We start from the raw sequence: 15101 nt of genomic DNA on the forward strand, positions 1-15101 counted from the left end.
GAGGTACAGACGCTCCTCGACAAAGGAGCTATAGAGGCGGTTCCGGAGAACGAGAGAGGCAAGGGGTTTTATTCCCGCTACTTTCTGATCCCCAAGGCCAAGGGAGGCCTCAGGCCTATCCTCGACCTGCGAGAGCTCAACAAATATCTAGTAAAGTTGAAGTTCCGCATGGTATCCCTGGGGACCATTATCCCATCCCTGGATCCTGGAAACTGGTATGCCGCCCTCGACATGCAGGACGCTTATTTTCATATTGTCATATGGCCATATGGCCACACCACAGGCGTTTCCTTCGGTTCGTGGTCGACCGCCATCACTACCAATTTGCGGTCCTCCCATTTGGCCTTTCTATGGCTCCGAGGGTATTCACAAAATGCATGGCTGTCGTTGTGGCACATCTTCGGCGCAGTCGCATTCACGTGTTCCCTTACCGCGACGATTGGTTAATTCGGGGCACGTCAGAACTGCAGGTCCGCAGCCACGTCCGCAGGATCACCGGCCTGTTTGCTACCTTGGGCCTCATGATCAACGTGGACAAGTCCACCCTGCTCCCCTCGCAGAGGGTGGAGTTCATTGGGGCCGTCCTGGACTCCACCATGGCCAGGGCCCTTCTGCCATTGCCCAGGTTCCAGTCGTTGTCGGCGATCGTTCAGCGCTTGCTGGCAGCCCCCCTGACATCGATACGGACATGCCTAACCCTGTTAGGCCATATGGCAGCCTGCACGTTTGTGACCGGGTATGCATGGCTCCGCATGAGGCCCCTCCAGTCTTGGCTCATCGCACATTACCGGCCGGCAAGGCAGTCACTAGACATGCTGATCACAATCCCCCAGGGGGTGTTGGATTCTCTCAGTTGGTGGCTAGACCAGTCCGTCGTGTGTGCGGGGCTCCCATTCCACCCACCCCAGCCCTCGGTGTCCCTAACGACGGATGCCTCAGATCTCGGCTGGGGGGCCCACCTGGGAACCCTGAGGACACAGGGCCTGTGGTCCCCACAGGAGGTGGAGCTACATATCAACATGCGGGAGTTGAGAGCGGTCCGCCTTGCTTGTCAAACGTTCTGTCACCAGCTTCGGGGTCGTTGTGTCGCGGTATTTACCGACAACACGACGACCATGTACTATATCAACAAGCAGGGTGGCACCAGATCCTCTTCCCTATGTCACGAGGCGATACGACTCTGGGACTTTTGTATAGCCCACTCCATTCACCTCACGGCTTCCTTCCTCCCCGGAGTACGGAACACGCTGGCGAACCGCCTGAGCAGATCCTTTCTCGCGCACGAGTGGTCCCTCCGCCCGGACGTCGCCCTCTCGATTTTCCGGAGGTGGGGTTGTCCCCGCGTGGACCTCTTCGCGTCCAGGGAGAACAGGAAATGCCAGGCGTTCTGCTCCTTTCAGGGCCGGGAACCCGGGTCTATAGCGGACGCCTTCCTTATTCCGTGGACAACCCACTTGTTCTATGCGTTCCCCCCATTCCCGCTGGTCCACAAGGTCCTTCTGAAGGTGCGCAGGGACAGGGCCCGCATGATCATGGTAGCCCCGGCGTGGCCCAGGCAACATTGGTACCCCATGTTGCTGGACCTGGCCATAGCCGACCCAGTTCCCCTGCCCCTTCACCGGGACCTGATCACCCAGGACCACGGAACTCTCTGTCACCCGGACCTCCAGTTGCTGCACCTAGCAGCGTGGCTCCTGCGTGGCTGACCAGTTCCGAGTTGCGCTGCTCCACCCTGGTACGTGAGGTACTCTTGGGCAGCAGGAAGCCTTCCACTAGAGCGACGTACTCGGCCAAGTGGAAGCGTTTCTCCTGTTGGTGCGTGGAGAAGGGTCTCCTCCCGATGGAAGATTCGGTGGCCAATATTTTGGACTATATTTGGTCCCTTAAACAACAGGGCCTGGCGATATCGTCCCTGTGGGTCCACTTGGCGGCTATCTCCACTTTTCACCTGGGTGGGGATGGCCGCTCCGTTTTCTCTCACCCGACGGTGACTAGATTCCTTAAGGGGCTGGAACGTCTATACCCTGACGTCCGACCCCCTGCCCCTACCTGGGATCTTAACCTGGTGTTGTCTCGGCTCATGGGGCCCCCCTTTGAACCGTTAGCTACTTGCTCCCTGCTCTATCTTTCTTGGAAGACTGCCTTTTTAGTAGCTATTACCTCAGCTACACGGGTGTCGGAACTCCGGGCTCTCACGATAGATCCCCCGTATACAGTCTTCCATAAAGATAAGGTGCAGCTGAGACCGCACCCTGCCTTTCTCCCCAAGGTGGTCTCAGCCTTTCACGTCAACCAGGAGATCTTCCTCCCAGTTTTTTTCCCGAAACCTCATTCTTCACGCAGGGAGCAACAACTCCACTCGCTTGATGTCCGTCGGGCTCTCGCGTTTTATGTGGAGAGGACCAAACCGTTCCGCAAATCCCCTCAGCTTTTCGTGGCAGTAGTGGACCATATTAAGGAGCTTTCCATTTCCTCGCAGAGGTTATCCTCGTGGGTAACGTCCTGTATTAGGACCTGCTATGACTTGGCTCACGTTCCTACGGGCCGTGTGACTGCGCACTCTACCAGGGCGCAGGCATCATCGCTGGCTTTCCTCGCCCGTGTGCCCATCCAGGAAATCTGTGGGGCAGCGACCTGGTCATCGGTCCACACCTTTGCTTCCCACTACGCCCTGGTCCAGCAGTCCAGAGAGGACGCAGCCTTCGGATCTGCAGTGCTCCATGCCGCTACTTCTCACTCCGACCCCACCGCCTAGGTATGGCTTGGGATTCACCTAACTGGAATGGATGTGAGCAATCACTCGAAGAAGAAAAGACGGTTACTCACCTTTGTAATTGTTCTTCGAGATGTGTTGCTCACATCCATTCCACACCCGCCCTCCTTCCCCACTGTCGGAGTAGCCGGCAAGAAGGAACTGAGGAGCAGGTGGGCCGGCAGGGGTATATATCAGGTGCCATGGCGGTGCCACTCTAGGGGGCGACCTGCCGGCCCACTGGAGTTGCTAGGGTAAAAAGTTTCCAACGAACGTGCACGCGCAGTGCACACACCTAACTGGAATGGATGTGAGCAACACATCTCGAAGAACAACAGTTACAAAGGTGAGTAACCGTCTTTTTTTGTTCCAGCTCCGGTCTTTTTTCATTTAGAACTCAGGGTCTCATGAATACCCTGTGATGCTTTACTGTTGTAAACTAAGATTTACTCTTCTCTGTTATCAGTTGAATCTGTGTTACTATTTTTGAGCCCTGAAACTGCAACCTGACCTGTGCAGGAAGATTACTGAGTAAATTAAGAAGGGGGAAAAGAGGTCAAGAAATGGTCCAAGAAAATTAGACAATTGGCCTGTTGTTCTTTCTGGAATGGCAGTTCCTCTGACCAGAAGGCTCCAGAGCTAAAAGCTTTGTTTTTTTCATACATAGAAAGAATAAGCATAATAATAAAAGATTAGATTCCAGTGTAACGTGTCCGGGCAGGCCTCTATGGCTGACAGGAGCGGCTCTACGTTTTTTGCCACCCCAAGCACAGCAGTCAGGCAGCCTTCAGCGGCGCGCCTGTGGATGGTCCGCTGGTCACACGGATCCGGCGGCATTTCTGTGGGTGATCTGCTGGTCCCGTGCCTTCAGCACCTGCCGCCGAAGCTGCGGGACTGGTGGACCTCCCACAGGCATGCTGCCGAAGGCAGTCTGACTGCCACCCTCCCCGCGACCGGCATGCCACCCCCCGCGGTTTGCTTCCCAGGCACGCGCTTCCTGTGCTGGTGCCTGGAGCCACCTCTGATGGCTGACCGCTTCACATGCAATCAGAGGAACAGAAACATTGGCAGAAAAGGGGCCCCAAAACACTGCTTAGGCTGTGATTAACCATGCCACAACTTCTAAACTAACCAAACCCTGCTCATAGGGCAGGTCAGCCATGCCACATCTGCTAGAGTAACGCAACTCTGTTCATTATGGGTTGACCATGCCTCATACAACTGACTGTAGAGGACTGAGAGGGAGAGCAGCACAGACATGGAGGAACAAGCAGGCGGTAAGGGGCCTCTTGGCTCACCACTTATGTCTGACTGACTAACTCTGCCTGCTTTAAAAAGGGGGTGGTAACCCTTTTGGAATCCTGCCTTGTTCACCTTAGACTTCAGCGAGGCAACACAGCTGTGCTCTGCGGTTCTTCTGTAGTACTGTCTGGCTCATTAAGAAATGCAGTCAGACAAAGGCTTGCACTATGCAACTGTTAGGTAGCTATGCCTGGCTCACTAAGGTTATGTCCACACTGGGGGGAAAAACACAGCAAAACATGCCATGGCAGGGAGTCTTAAAGCCTGGATCAACTGATTTGGGCCCACGCTACAGGGTTAAAAATAGCAGTGTAGACATTCCCACTTGAACTGAAGCACAGGCTCTGAAACCTGGCAAGGGAGGAGGATCTCAGAGCCCTGACACCAAGCCAAGTGGGAACATCTACACTGTTGTTTTTAGCCCTGGAGAATGAGCCCTGTGAACCTGAGTCAGTTGACCTGTGCTCTGAAGCTCTCTCCAGGGGGTTTGTTTTGTTCAGGTTTTTTTGCAGTGTGCATGTACTACAAGGGATCCATTGAGACAAAGGGCAGTGCCATGCAGCTGTTATGTAGCTCTTCCTGGCTTATTGAGGAGTCCAGGGATAGGCCAAAACCATATTAGCAACTTTGAAACATTCAGGAGGTTAGCAATTCGGGAGCCATTAGACAAAGTCATGACAGAGTCCTCAGCTAAATCAAAAAAGACCTTACAGGACTTCCTGATTCCAAATGCAGGAAAAGGAATAGCCAGCTCTATTACAGGCTTAAGTATCCTTTTCATGGCTAATCCCCGAAATACAGAAGGTGGGGCTACACAAAGTCAGAGGGAACAAGTTTAAGGCCAGGAAGGGGAGAGAGGACTCTTCCCAGAGTGCAGATTCCAACATTAGAACAACTTCTGACTGTGGTCAGGTGGGTGCAGTAACCAACAACTGGAGGTGGGGTAGCTATAAAAATTCAAGGACCAATGGCCTCTCAACATTAGACAGATGGGCCCCAGATATTGTTCAAGAAAAGTGCGTCAGAAGATTCCAAATAATTGTTTTCTTCCCTCTCCGCTACTCTCAAATCCTCAAAAGTGGCAGAATATACAAGAGGCTATAGATGATCTTTTGTGAATCATTGTGACAGAGAGAGCCACAGAGGCAGTGATGTTCTCCTGCCAATATTCATATTTCTGGTACCCAAGAGTTCTGGGGAGGACAGAGATGTGCTGAATTAAAAGCACCTGAACAAGTTCATAAGGAGGCTCAGGTTCAAGATGGACACTTTGAAGTCAATAGTGGGAGTGATCTGCCAGGATGATTACCTTACATCAGCCGACTTGAGGAAGGCCTACCTTCATGTGCCAGTTCACCGGGGCACAGGGGAGTTTTGCAACTTACTCATGAGGCCAATCATTTTCAATACAAAGTGCTGTTTTTCAGACTGTCATCTGTTCCTCGAGTGCTCACAGAATTCCTCATTTTGGTGGCAGTTCACAGGCAATAGTAGATACAGATGTACCCTTTCCTGGGTGACATTTAAGTAAGAGCCCCATCCAAGGAGGAGTCCACTTGAGTAACTTGAACCACAATTCATATGTTGCAACAGCATGGATTTATAGTACATTCCAAAAAGGTTCATTTTTCAGCCATCTCAGTGCCTAGTTTGTCTAGATGCAGAGGCCCACAAAATGTTTCTGTCAGCTGAAAGATAGAACAAGATTAGATCAGCAATTACCCTCCTGAGGAGATGCCCAAGGACATCAGTCAGCACTCTGAGTGTTCTAGTGGTGATCGTGTCCTGCATAGGGATAGTGCTCTGAGCAAGTATGCATATGAAGACTCTCCAGGGCTTCCTGCTATTGATTCCCTGTTCTCTGATTTTCCCATCTCAGAAAGTGACCATTTTGTCACTTGTTCTGAATTCCCTAGATTGCTGGATGAGTCTGGAGAGGTTCCAGGGAGAGAGAAACATGGCAGAACCAGACAGATCTGTTAAAACAGATGCAAGTCTGGAGGGATGGGGAGTAGTCTCCTAGAAGTGTGTGACTCAAGGAACATGGTCCTTTTTCAAACAAAAGAAAAGCATAAATTTTCTAGCACTGGTGGCAATAAAGTACTCTCTTCAACAACTGGCCTCAGCATTGCTCAACAGTCATATCCTTATAATAATGGACAGTCTATCAGTAAGGGCATATGTAAGCCTTTGGGCAGTATGAGATTAAGGGATCTACAGAAAGAAGCGGCATCACTGATGCAGTTAGTGAAGGCCCATCTGCTGTCTATCAATGCCTTGTACACCAGGGCACCAGCGATAAAAATGTTGACTGGCTGAGCAGAAGGAAAATCAGTTAGGCTTCACAACAGATCCTTCCAATTGAATACCAAAATTTTCAAAATTCCAATTCTGGAAGGCTTGCCAACACTTTGCCAGGAGAAGAGAGCCAGAAGCCGTGGACATACATGCCTTTTCCCTAGTGCCCATCACCACCAGGGTAATACAGAAGGAGGAAATGGGAGTGATCTTAGTGGCTCCTCATTGGCCTGGAAGGCTTTGGTTTCCTGACCTGGTGGACATGTCAGTGGGAGTTACCATTTTTCCTGAATCTGAGACCAGATTTGTTATCTCAGGAACCAGTTCTTCACCAAGATCCAAGCAAGTCAAATCTAGCAGCTTGCCATTTGAAAGGAAGTTTCTAAAATGAAAGGTAACTCTGTTGGCATCTAGGAGAAAGTAAAAAAAAACAGGTCTTATTCAAGGATTTGGCTAAATTCACACAGTAGGAGACATATTCAGCATCATTTAACCAAAATGTCTTATGTTCTAGAATTTTTACATGGCCATTTTTATGTCAGGTTGCAGGCTAATACCTTAAAAGTACACATTTCTGCACTGTCGACAATTTTGAGTGTATCTAGAAAGTTTTCTGTGTCCCACTATAACAACATGTGTCACTTCATTAGAGCAATTCAGCTATTGGGTCCTTCTGAGGTGCAGAGAACACTGCCTTGGGATCTGAACATTGTGCTCAATGCCTTAGTGCAGGTGCACTTTGAACTTATTAAATCAGTTTCATTGCACTACCTGGCTATCAAATTAACCTTTTTCATCCCTATCTGCTTGCCCAGAAGGATGTCCGAGTTGGGAGCTCTATCAACTGATCCATCCTTCTGCATCTTCCACAAAGATAAAGTGGTTTTGTGAATGGCTCCCACCTTTATTCCAAACGTTTATTTTTCATTGAGCACAATGAGCACAGTTAAGCATTTTTCATTGCTTTCCTTTTGTCCACATCCTTCTCACCCAAATGAGAAACTGTGGTATTTGTTGGATGCAAGCAAGCCTTAAAGGCATTTCTGAAAAGAACTGAGAGCTTAAGAACAGCCTTCCTGGTCTTATTTCATCCAAGGAAAAGAGGCTCTAAAGCATCAAGATCATCAATCTCAGAGTATATATGCTGGTGTGTATAGAGCAAAAGGTCTCAAACCTCCATTGGAAACGAGATTATTCAGTACAAGTGGAGGTGGCATCATAGGTTGAGAAAGCACAGGCCCCTTCTCAGGCAATCTAAAACTGCAGCTTGGTCATTCCTGCATACATTTACCAAGTTTTACAACACCGATACTCAGTCTTCAGCTGATGCAACCTTAGGCAAGTAGGGCTTGCATGGTGTAGTGTTTCCTTAGAATAAGAGAATTGTTCCCTCCCTGGGAATTTCGTCACTGTTCAGAAAAAACTATGTTGGGGATCTGTGGACCTTGCCTGGAGAGAGAATGGGAGAATTTGTGGTTGCTTTCCTGAAAATGTTTCCTTCTTGAAAGGGATAGGTCCACAGAGCCAGCCTTCCCCTGGAAATCCATTAAGAGAAATCTGTCAAACTTGTGGTTAAAGTTCTCTGCAGAAGTTAAAATCTTTCCTGTGGTTCATATTTCTTGTCAAGTTTTTTTTTGCAAGGTATTGATGCAGGATGAGAGACTCGATTTTTGTTTCACAACCCAGAGGGCTTGGCTTTGGAAGTATCTTGTAACTGAGGGAGTCTTTAGAAGGTGGGGCAAGTTCTGTCCCCTCTGGATACAAACTAGTGATGACTAAGGCTATGTTTATGTCTCAGAGGTCCTGGAATCCGTGACTTCCAGAGACCTCCATGACATTCTCCACTTCAGCCCCAGGGGCTGTGGGACTCTGGAGCTGGCAGCCAGCAGGGCCCTGGCAAGGTTCCAGCATAAGGTGACAGACTCCTGAGGGGGCCCTCCTCAGAGTTCCAGCAATGGGTCACAGCCTCACGAGGAGTGGGGGGAAACACTCCTCAGGCGAGCAGCTGAGAGTGTCCCATTTTCTCTTTGGGAAATGTGGTCACCCTGCAGCTCCCAGCCACCATGGGCAGAGGTGAGCCTCCTGCAGCTTCCACGGGAAGCGGGGGAACCCCGCAGCTCCCAGCCACCATGGCGGCGGATGGGGAAACCATGGAGCTGCAGCAGCAAAAGTCACAGACAGGTCACGGCACCCGTGAATTTTTGTTTATTGTCCGTGACCTGTCCATTATTTTTACTACAAATAACCATGACAAAATCCTAGCCTTAGTGATGACCCATACTAAGGCTCTCTGGACTTATCCCTTCAAAGAAGGGAGAATTATCTGAAAATTATCCCATTTCCTATGTATAAAGTGATGGGAAGGACACGGTGGAAGTTGGTAACTGGTCCAAATCCTATCCTCATGTGCAAGTGTGTGGTTCCCATTGAGTTCAGGCAGCACAATGCATGTGAATCCAAGGATAGTACTTGGTCTTATATTAGTGAGAATTACTGTTCAGGAGCTGAGGGGTTGCCACATTAATAGCAGGAGCTCTTTTGATATGCATTAATAACTGTGCTGAGATTTCAGGTTATTCCAGTTGGAGATTGACTGCAATAGTGTCTTTGGGCATCAGAATAGACAGCCTCTATATTGAGCTACACCTTCCTCTCCCATCCCTCCCTCCCTCCTCAAAAAAACAAACAAACCAACCAACCAACTCTCCAACCGAGTTCTTTTCTAACCCTTATAAGACAACCGCTAAGTAATGCCACTTGAAGACTTCAAAGTTACTGGAAATCCAAAATAAATAAATTAAATAAATAAATAAAAAGAAAAATGTATGAATATTTAATCCAACTAGTTTGGAAGAACTTGAAGCCACAATTAGATAGCAATGCCCATCTGTTGTGAACAGTAGAACAATTTATTTCATAACTTGGTGAGAGAAAAGGGGCTGCCAATCACCTTTAGGTTTATTCCTTAATAAAGCATGTACAGTCTCTACAGCGGGAGATCCAGATGGTGAAGGAAACTCTGCAGGCCATGCTGATGCAGCTCCAGCCGGATAAGGAGGCAGGAGAAGATGAGGCTGGAGACTTCCTCTGTGACAGCTGGTGTCCAGGAAAACAAGACTTAAAGGAATAATATTGAGGGGAGTCTGGTGTTTTAATGTTAATTCACAAAGGGTTGCTTTTAGTAACGGAATACTGTCTTACCAAGCCTTGAGGATCTCTTCTCTCCCTGCATAACTAATAACAACTAAATCAATTATGGAGAAATTGAGCCTGGAGGTTTATCAACAGAAGTGTTCTACACAGCTTCACATGTTCTGGCACAGACTGGAAAACAGCTTTCAGAGCAGAGCATCTCCTGTAATTGTGTAGATTACAAATTGATACATTTCAAGTGATTCAGCAGAGTCTCCTTTAATGTCAGAGTGAGATTTTTCTGACTGTTATAAACAACTTCCTTACTTGTGCATTCTTCAATCTTTTTCTCCTTCAACATGTAACATTAAAGGCAGTATTCTTCAGTATTGCTGAGAGACAGCTGAAGAAATAAGTAATTTTTTGTCTTTGCAACATCTTTCTTACACCCACGTTATTTTCAGATTCCTACAAAATATAAGACCACTAGGACAGAATTCAAAATAACCAAATTCTTCTAACTTAAATTAGGACTGCACTTACCCAGTGGCATTCAACATAGCAGAGAAAATTAACATCAGACTAGAGAATAGTATCTTTTCAACCATTTTCATTTATATTTTATAGCAAATGCATATTAATACCAAAAGCTCAGAACATTTAAAGTGATAACCTACTGATTTGTGGTCTTTATATTTGAATAATGTGTGAACATTGTCATTTTTCTTAATACTATGCTTACTTCTTTAACCTGCCCTGTATTGTCATAAAAATGAAAGGTTTTTGGATGTGTATATACATACTAATGTTTGATAAAGTTACATTATCTATTTAATCTCTATTTGCTACAGGAAAAAAGGAATGGAACTAAAACCAGCTAAATATTGGTGATTTACACTGGTGTGGTATTCAAACAATTAGTAAATTGTGTACTCATAAATCAAAACATTCTTACTTGGATGCTAAAATAAACTGAGGTTATCACATTTTCATTCGGAATCCTATTTCTGCTATTTGCTGCAGAGACTATGAGGGAGGAAATTAAAAATAAATACAAAAAACAGCTCCTCAGAAACTCAATTCAGTTTAATTCAACCTTTAAATCATTAGCTCAAGCCAATTATTCATAACAGTAGATTGTACCTCTTTTAAAAATGGACTTTTTAAAAATAATAATTCATGTTTGTGCCATTAGAGTTGCGGGGTTTACAACTAAAGCATGACCAGGGCCAGCTCCAGGCACCAGCCGACCAAGCACGTGCTTGGGGTGGCACCTTGGGTCGGGGTGGTGCTTGGGCTTTTTTTTGTTTTTTTGTTTTTTTTTGTTCGGCAGGGCAGCACTGGAGGGGTTTGTTTGTTTGTTTTTGTTTCTGCCTGGTGGTGCTCGGAGAAGGGGGGCATGTTTTCGCAGTGCAGTACTTGGGCAGTGCCGTGTTTGGGGGGCAGGGCTTCAGGCGGCGTGACGCTCAGGGGGGCAGGAGCTTCGGGCAGCGCAGTGCTTGGTGGGGGCGGCGCTCGGGGGGGGCCAGGCTTTGGGTGGCGTGGTGCTCAGGGCAGGGGTTTTAGCAGGACGGCGCTGGCGGAGGGGTGTGTTTCGGCAGTGCGGCGGGTTTTTTTGCTTCGGGCGGCAAAAAAGTTAGAGCCGGCCTTGAACATGATGATTTCTCAGACATTAATCGCTGGACTACTAGTCAGATAGACCTAAAAAACTGTATTCATTCTTCTTTGTGTACTTAAATACTAGAGTTAAAATTTCTACCTCAAAATGTGTGTGTATATATAATGAATAAATAAAGCACCAGGCAGTTGAGATTTACAGCAGGGTTATAATTTCATCCAGGGAGGTAAAACTGACAAACCATGAGAGTCAAGTTCCAGTGGTTTGTGTAGTCATCAGATCTTCAGGTTGGATTATAGTCCTGTAATTCAAAACATGGTTGGCTTTTATCTTTAGATCAGAATCCATGTTGGGACTAAGAGTCCTGGGTCAGTGCCTTGCATGGGTTTCAATTCTCCTGTCTCTCCTTGCAGCCTTTCCCTTACTTATTCACAGCCTCCAATGGAGGGCTCCTGCTGCTGCTGCTGCTGCTGCTTTTTCTCTTTCTTCAACCTACCTGCTCACCTTCTCCAAGCTATCCTTGGAGAGTTCCTGCACATTCCCTCTCCACTGCACTTTCTGCAAACACCCATAGAAGTGGATGAACAAAGCCTTAGGCCTTGGCTACACTGGCGCTTTACAGCGCTGCAACTTTCTCGCTCAGGGGTGTGAAAAAAACACCCCTCTGAGCGCTGCAAGATCAGCGCTGTAAAGCGCCAGTGTAAACAGTGCCGCAGCGCTGGTAGCGCGGCTCCCAGCGCTGCAAGCTAAACCCCATGAGGATGTGGAGCACGTGCAGTGCTGGGAGAGCTCTCTCCCAGTGCTAGCGCTGTGACCACACTCGCACTTCGCTTTGAAGTTTCAAGTGTAGCCATACCCTTAGTTACTAGCCATAGGCAGACCAAGTGCAGACTGTATGCTGCCATTGTTTTACCGACAGGGTGAAATTCACCCTTATGCATTGGGCCATCCCAAAGCCTATGCACCACTTAAATCACACTTAATGGGGGGCAGAGGGAGGTGGAGAGTTTATTCTGTACAGTGATGAAATTCAGCCTTCCCTCCTTAAAGTTAGTGACAATTCTGGGTAAAAACTGATTGTAGAATATGGCCATAAAACTGGCATGATTACCAAGTTATAATGCTGTTGGGTCTAAATGTGGGCTAACATCTAACAGAGCCAAGGCTCACCAAGTGCCAGAAATGACAGTTCACTGTGTTACTGACCCAAGATGACTTCACCCTGCATATATAACAAAGCACACAGGCTCAGAGTGTGAACATCATGCTCACTTTGGTTAGCAGTTACTCACATGAGTACCACTATGAGTAGAATGCAGAGCTGTGTCACTGTTGACTGTGCAGCACGTGTGAGCCAAGCATGGCCCGCATTGACTATTTATAAATCACAAAGCACAGCAAGAACCAAATGGAGCTGCTTTACAGCAGTTCAAAGTCACAGCACTTTTCTCACAATGCCTTCAAGTAGGAACAGTTAATCCTCAGATTCTGTTCTTTGTCTAGCTGTATGAGTTTTTGAAGAAATTCCATTTTGATTTAAAACATCATGGCTTTCATGTTTCACATCGTCAAAGCATTGTTAGTTTTTAATTTATAAAAAGTATACAACCACTATAATAAAAAAAAAGAAGTCTTAAACTATCAGTCATTATTTGAGTTGTATGTAATTTTATATTTTGATATATTAACTTTTTTTTTTTACACATCTCTCTCTCTCTCTCGCTGTGGCTTATATTTTTAATGCATCATTCCATTATCTTTACTATTTGTTGTGGGAAGTTAACAGCCAACCCAATAATTGTTCTAAGTCAGTCTGAATAAAAGGTGTAATAAAGTAAATCATTTACTGCACCTCCGTCACCTTTCTTTTACTGTGGATAGGAAATATATTCTTCTGCAAATAAAGAGAACATTGTTTATAAAAAGTGTTGTAAGGTTTACATGCATTTATATGATGCATCTGAGGAAGTGGGTATTCACCCACGAAAGCTCATGCTCCAAAACGTCTGTTAGTCTATAAGGTGCCACAGGATTCTTTGCTGCTTTTACAGATCCAGACTAACACGGCTACCCTCTGATACTTGACATGCATTTATTGTTCATTCAGTTTAGCAATGCTTTAAGTGAGGAAATTCAGTGTCTGGCAACTTGCAGAGAAGGGAGGAAGCATCTATTAGGGAAGTTCTGGGAACATCCCATCTTCTGGAGATGTTTCTGAAAATCCATTCCACTAGGTGCAATTTAGTGCACCAGCAAACTATATTGATTTTCAGAAGTCTCTTTGCATGAAAGGGGTAGTAAGGATAGTCAGTAGCTATGGCACGTACTGGGACTTGAGACCTCAGTTCAATTCCCAGTTCAACCAGAGACTAGGGCCTGGCCTACACTACACCTTTAAACTGATTTTAGCAGTGTTAAACCGATTTAGCGCCGCACCCGTCCACACTACGAGGCCCTTTATATCGATATAAAGGGCTCTTTAATACGGTTTCTGTACTCCTCCCCGATGAGAGGAGTAGCGCTAAAATCGATATTACCATATCGGACTAGGGTTAGTGTGGCCGCAGATCGACGGTATTGGCCTCCGGGTGGTATCCCACAGTGCACCACTGTGACCGCTCTGGACAGCAATCTGAACTTGAATGCACTGGCCAGGTAGACAGGAAAAACCCCGCAAACTTTTGAATTTCATTTCCTGTTTGGCCAGCGTGGAGCTCTGATCAGCACAGGTGACCACGCAGAGCTCATCAGCACAGGTAGCAATGCAGTCTCCTGAGAATAGAAAAAGAGCTCCAGCATGGACCGCACTGGATCTGATCGCTATATGGGGAGAGGATTCAGTGCTAACAGAACTCCGTTCCAAAAGACGAAATGAAAAAGTATTTGAAAACATTTCCAGGGCTATGATGGAAAAAGGCCACACCAGGGACTCAGTGCAGTGCAGAGTGAAAGTTAAGGAGCTCAGACAAGCCTATCAGAAAACCAAAGAAGCACACAGAAGGTCCTGGTCAGGGCCGAAAACATGCCGCTTCTACACTGAGCTGCATGCAATTTTAGGGGGCTGCGCCACCACTACCCCACCCCTGTCCGTGGATTCCAAGGTGGGGGTTGTAATCTCAACCATGGCTGAGGATTCTGCAGAGGGGGAAGATGAGGAGGAGGAGGAGGAAGAGGAGGACGACCTTGCAGAGCACACACAGCACGCCTTTAGCCCCAACAGCTAGGAGCTTTTTGTGACCCAGATGGAATTACCCTCCCAGCCCTCCCAAACCACTAGCCCAGACAGTGAAGCCATGGAAGCGACCTCTGGTGTTTTGTAAATATAAAAGATGGTTTAAAAGCAAGCGTTTTTTAATGATTGATTTGCCCTGAGGACTTGGGATGCATTCGCGGCCAGTAAAGTTACTGGAAAAGTTTAACATGTCTGGGGATGGAGCGGAAATCCTCCAGGGACATCTCCATGAAGCGCTCCTGGAGGTACTCCAAAAGCCTCTGCAGAAGGTTTCTGGGCAAGGCAGCCTTGTTCTGTTCACCATGGTAGACACTTTACCACGCCATGCATGTAGCAAATAATTGGGTATCATTGCATGACAAAGCATAGCTGCAGATGGTCCCAGTGATTGCTGGCATTCAAGAAACATCCATTCTTTATCTTGCTCTGTTATCCTCAGGAGAGTGATATCGTTCATGGTAACCTGGTTGAAATTCAGGAATTTAAGTAAGGGGACAGAGATGGCCATTCCTACTGGGCTGTTTGCCTGTTGCGTAAAAGAAATCCTTCCTTGCACGTAGCCAAACGGTGGGAGGGAAATAGCGCTGAGCTTTTTCATGTTTGGCTATCAGGGATCTTCCCTGATACTAGCCACGCAGTTGGGGAGGGTAGAAGGGGGGTGATTAGCAGTGATCTTCCATGATACCAGCCATGTGGTGGGGGGAGGGGTAAAGCGATCATCCCACAGAATTGGAGGTGGGGGTGGCTTCTGCTGCTGCATGTTAACA

General features: G+C 47.1%; 1 protein-coding gene across 1 annotated transcript in view; it reads left to right on the forward strand.

Annotated features, from left to right (window-relative positions):
* The window catches only part of DISC1 (DISC1 scaffold protein), a 405341-nt gene extending 394865 nt beyond the window's left edge, over positions 1-10476 (forward strand). The window contains 2 exon segments of the mRNA XM_030556889.1: positions 9334-9431; positions 9433-10476. Coding sequence (XP_030412749.1) covers positions 9334-9431; positions 9433-9474 — 140 coding nt within the window. The 3' untranslated portion in view covers positions 9475-10476.
* The last annotated feature ends 4625 nt before the right edge of the window (positions 10477-15101 follow it).

The sequence above is a fragment of the Gopherus evgoodei genome, chromosome 3 (genome assembly GCF_007399415.2).
Source record: "Gopherus evgoodei ecotype Sinaloan lineage chromosome 3, rGopEvg1_v1.p, whole genome shotgun sequence".
Lineage (NCBI taxonomy): Eukaryota > Metazoa > Chordata > Testudines > Testudinidae > Gopherus > Gopherus evgoodei.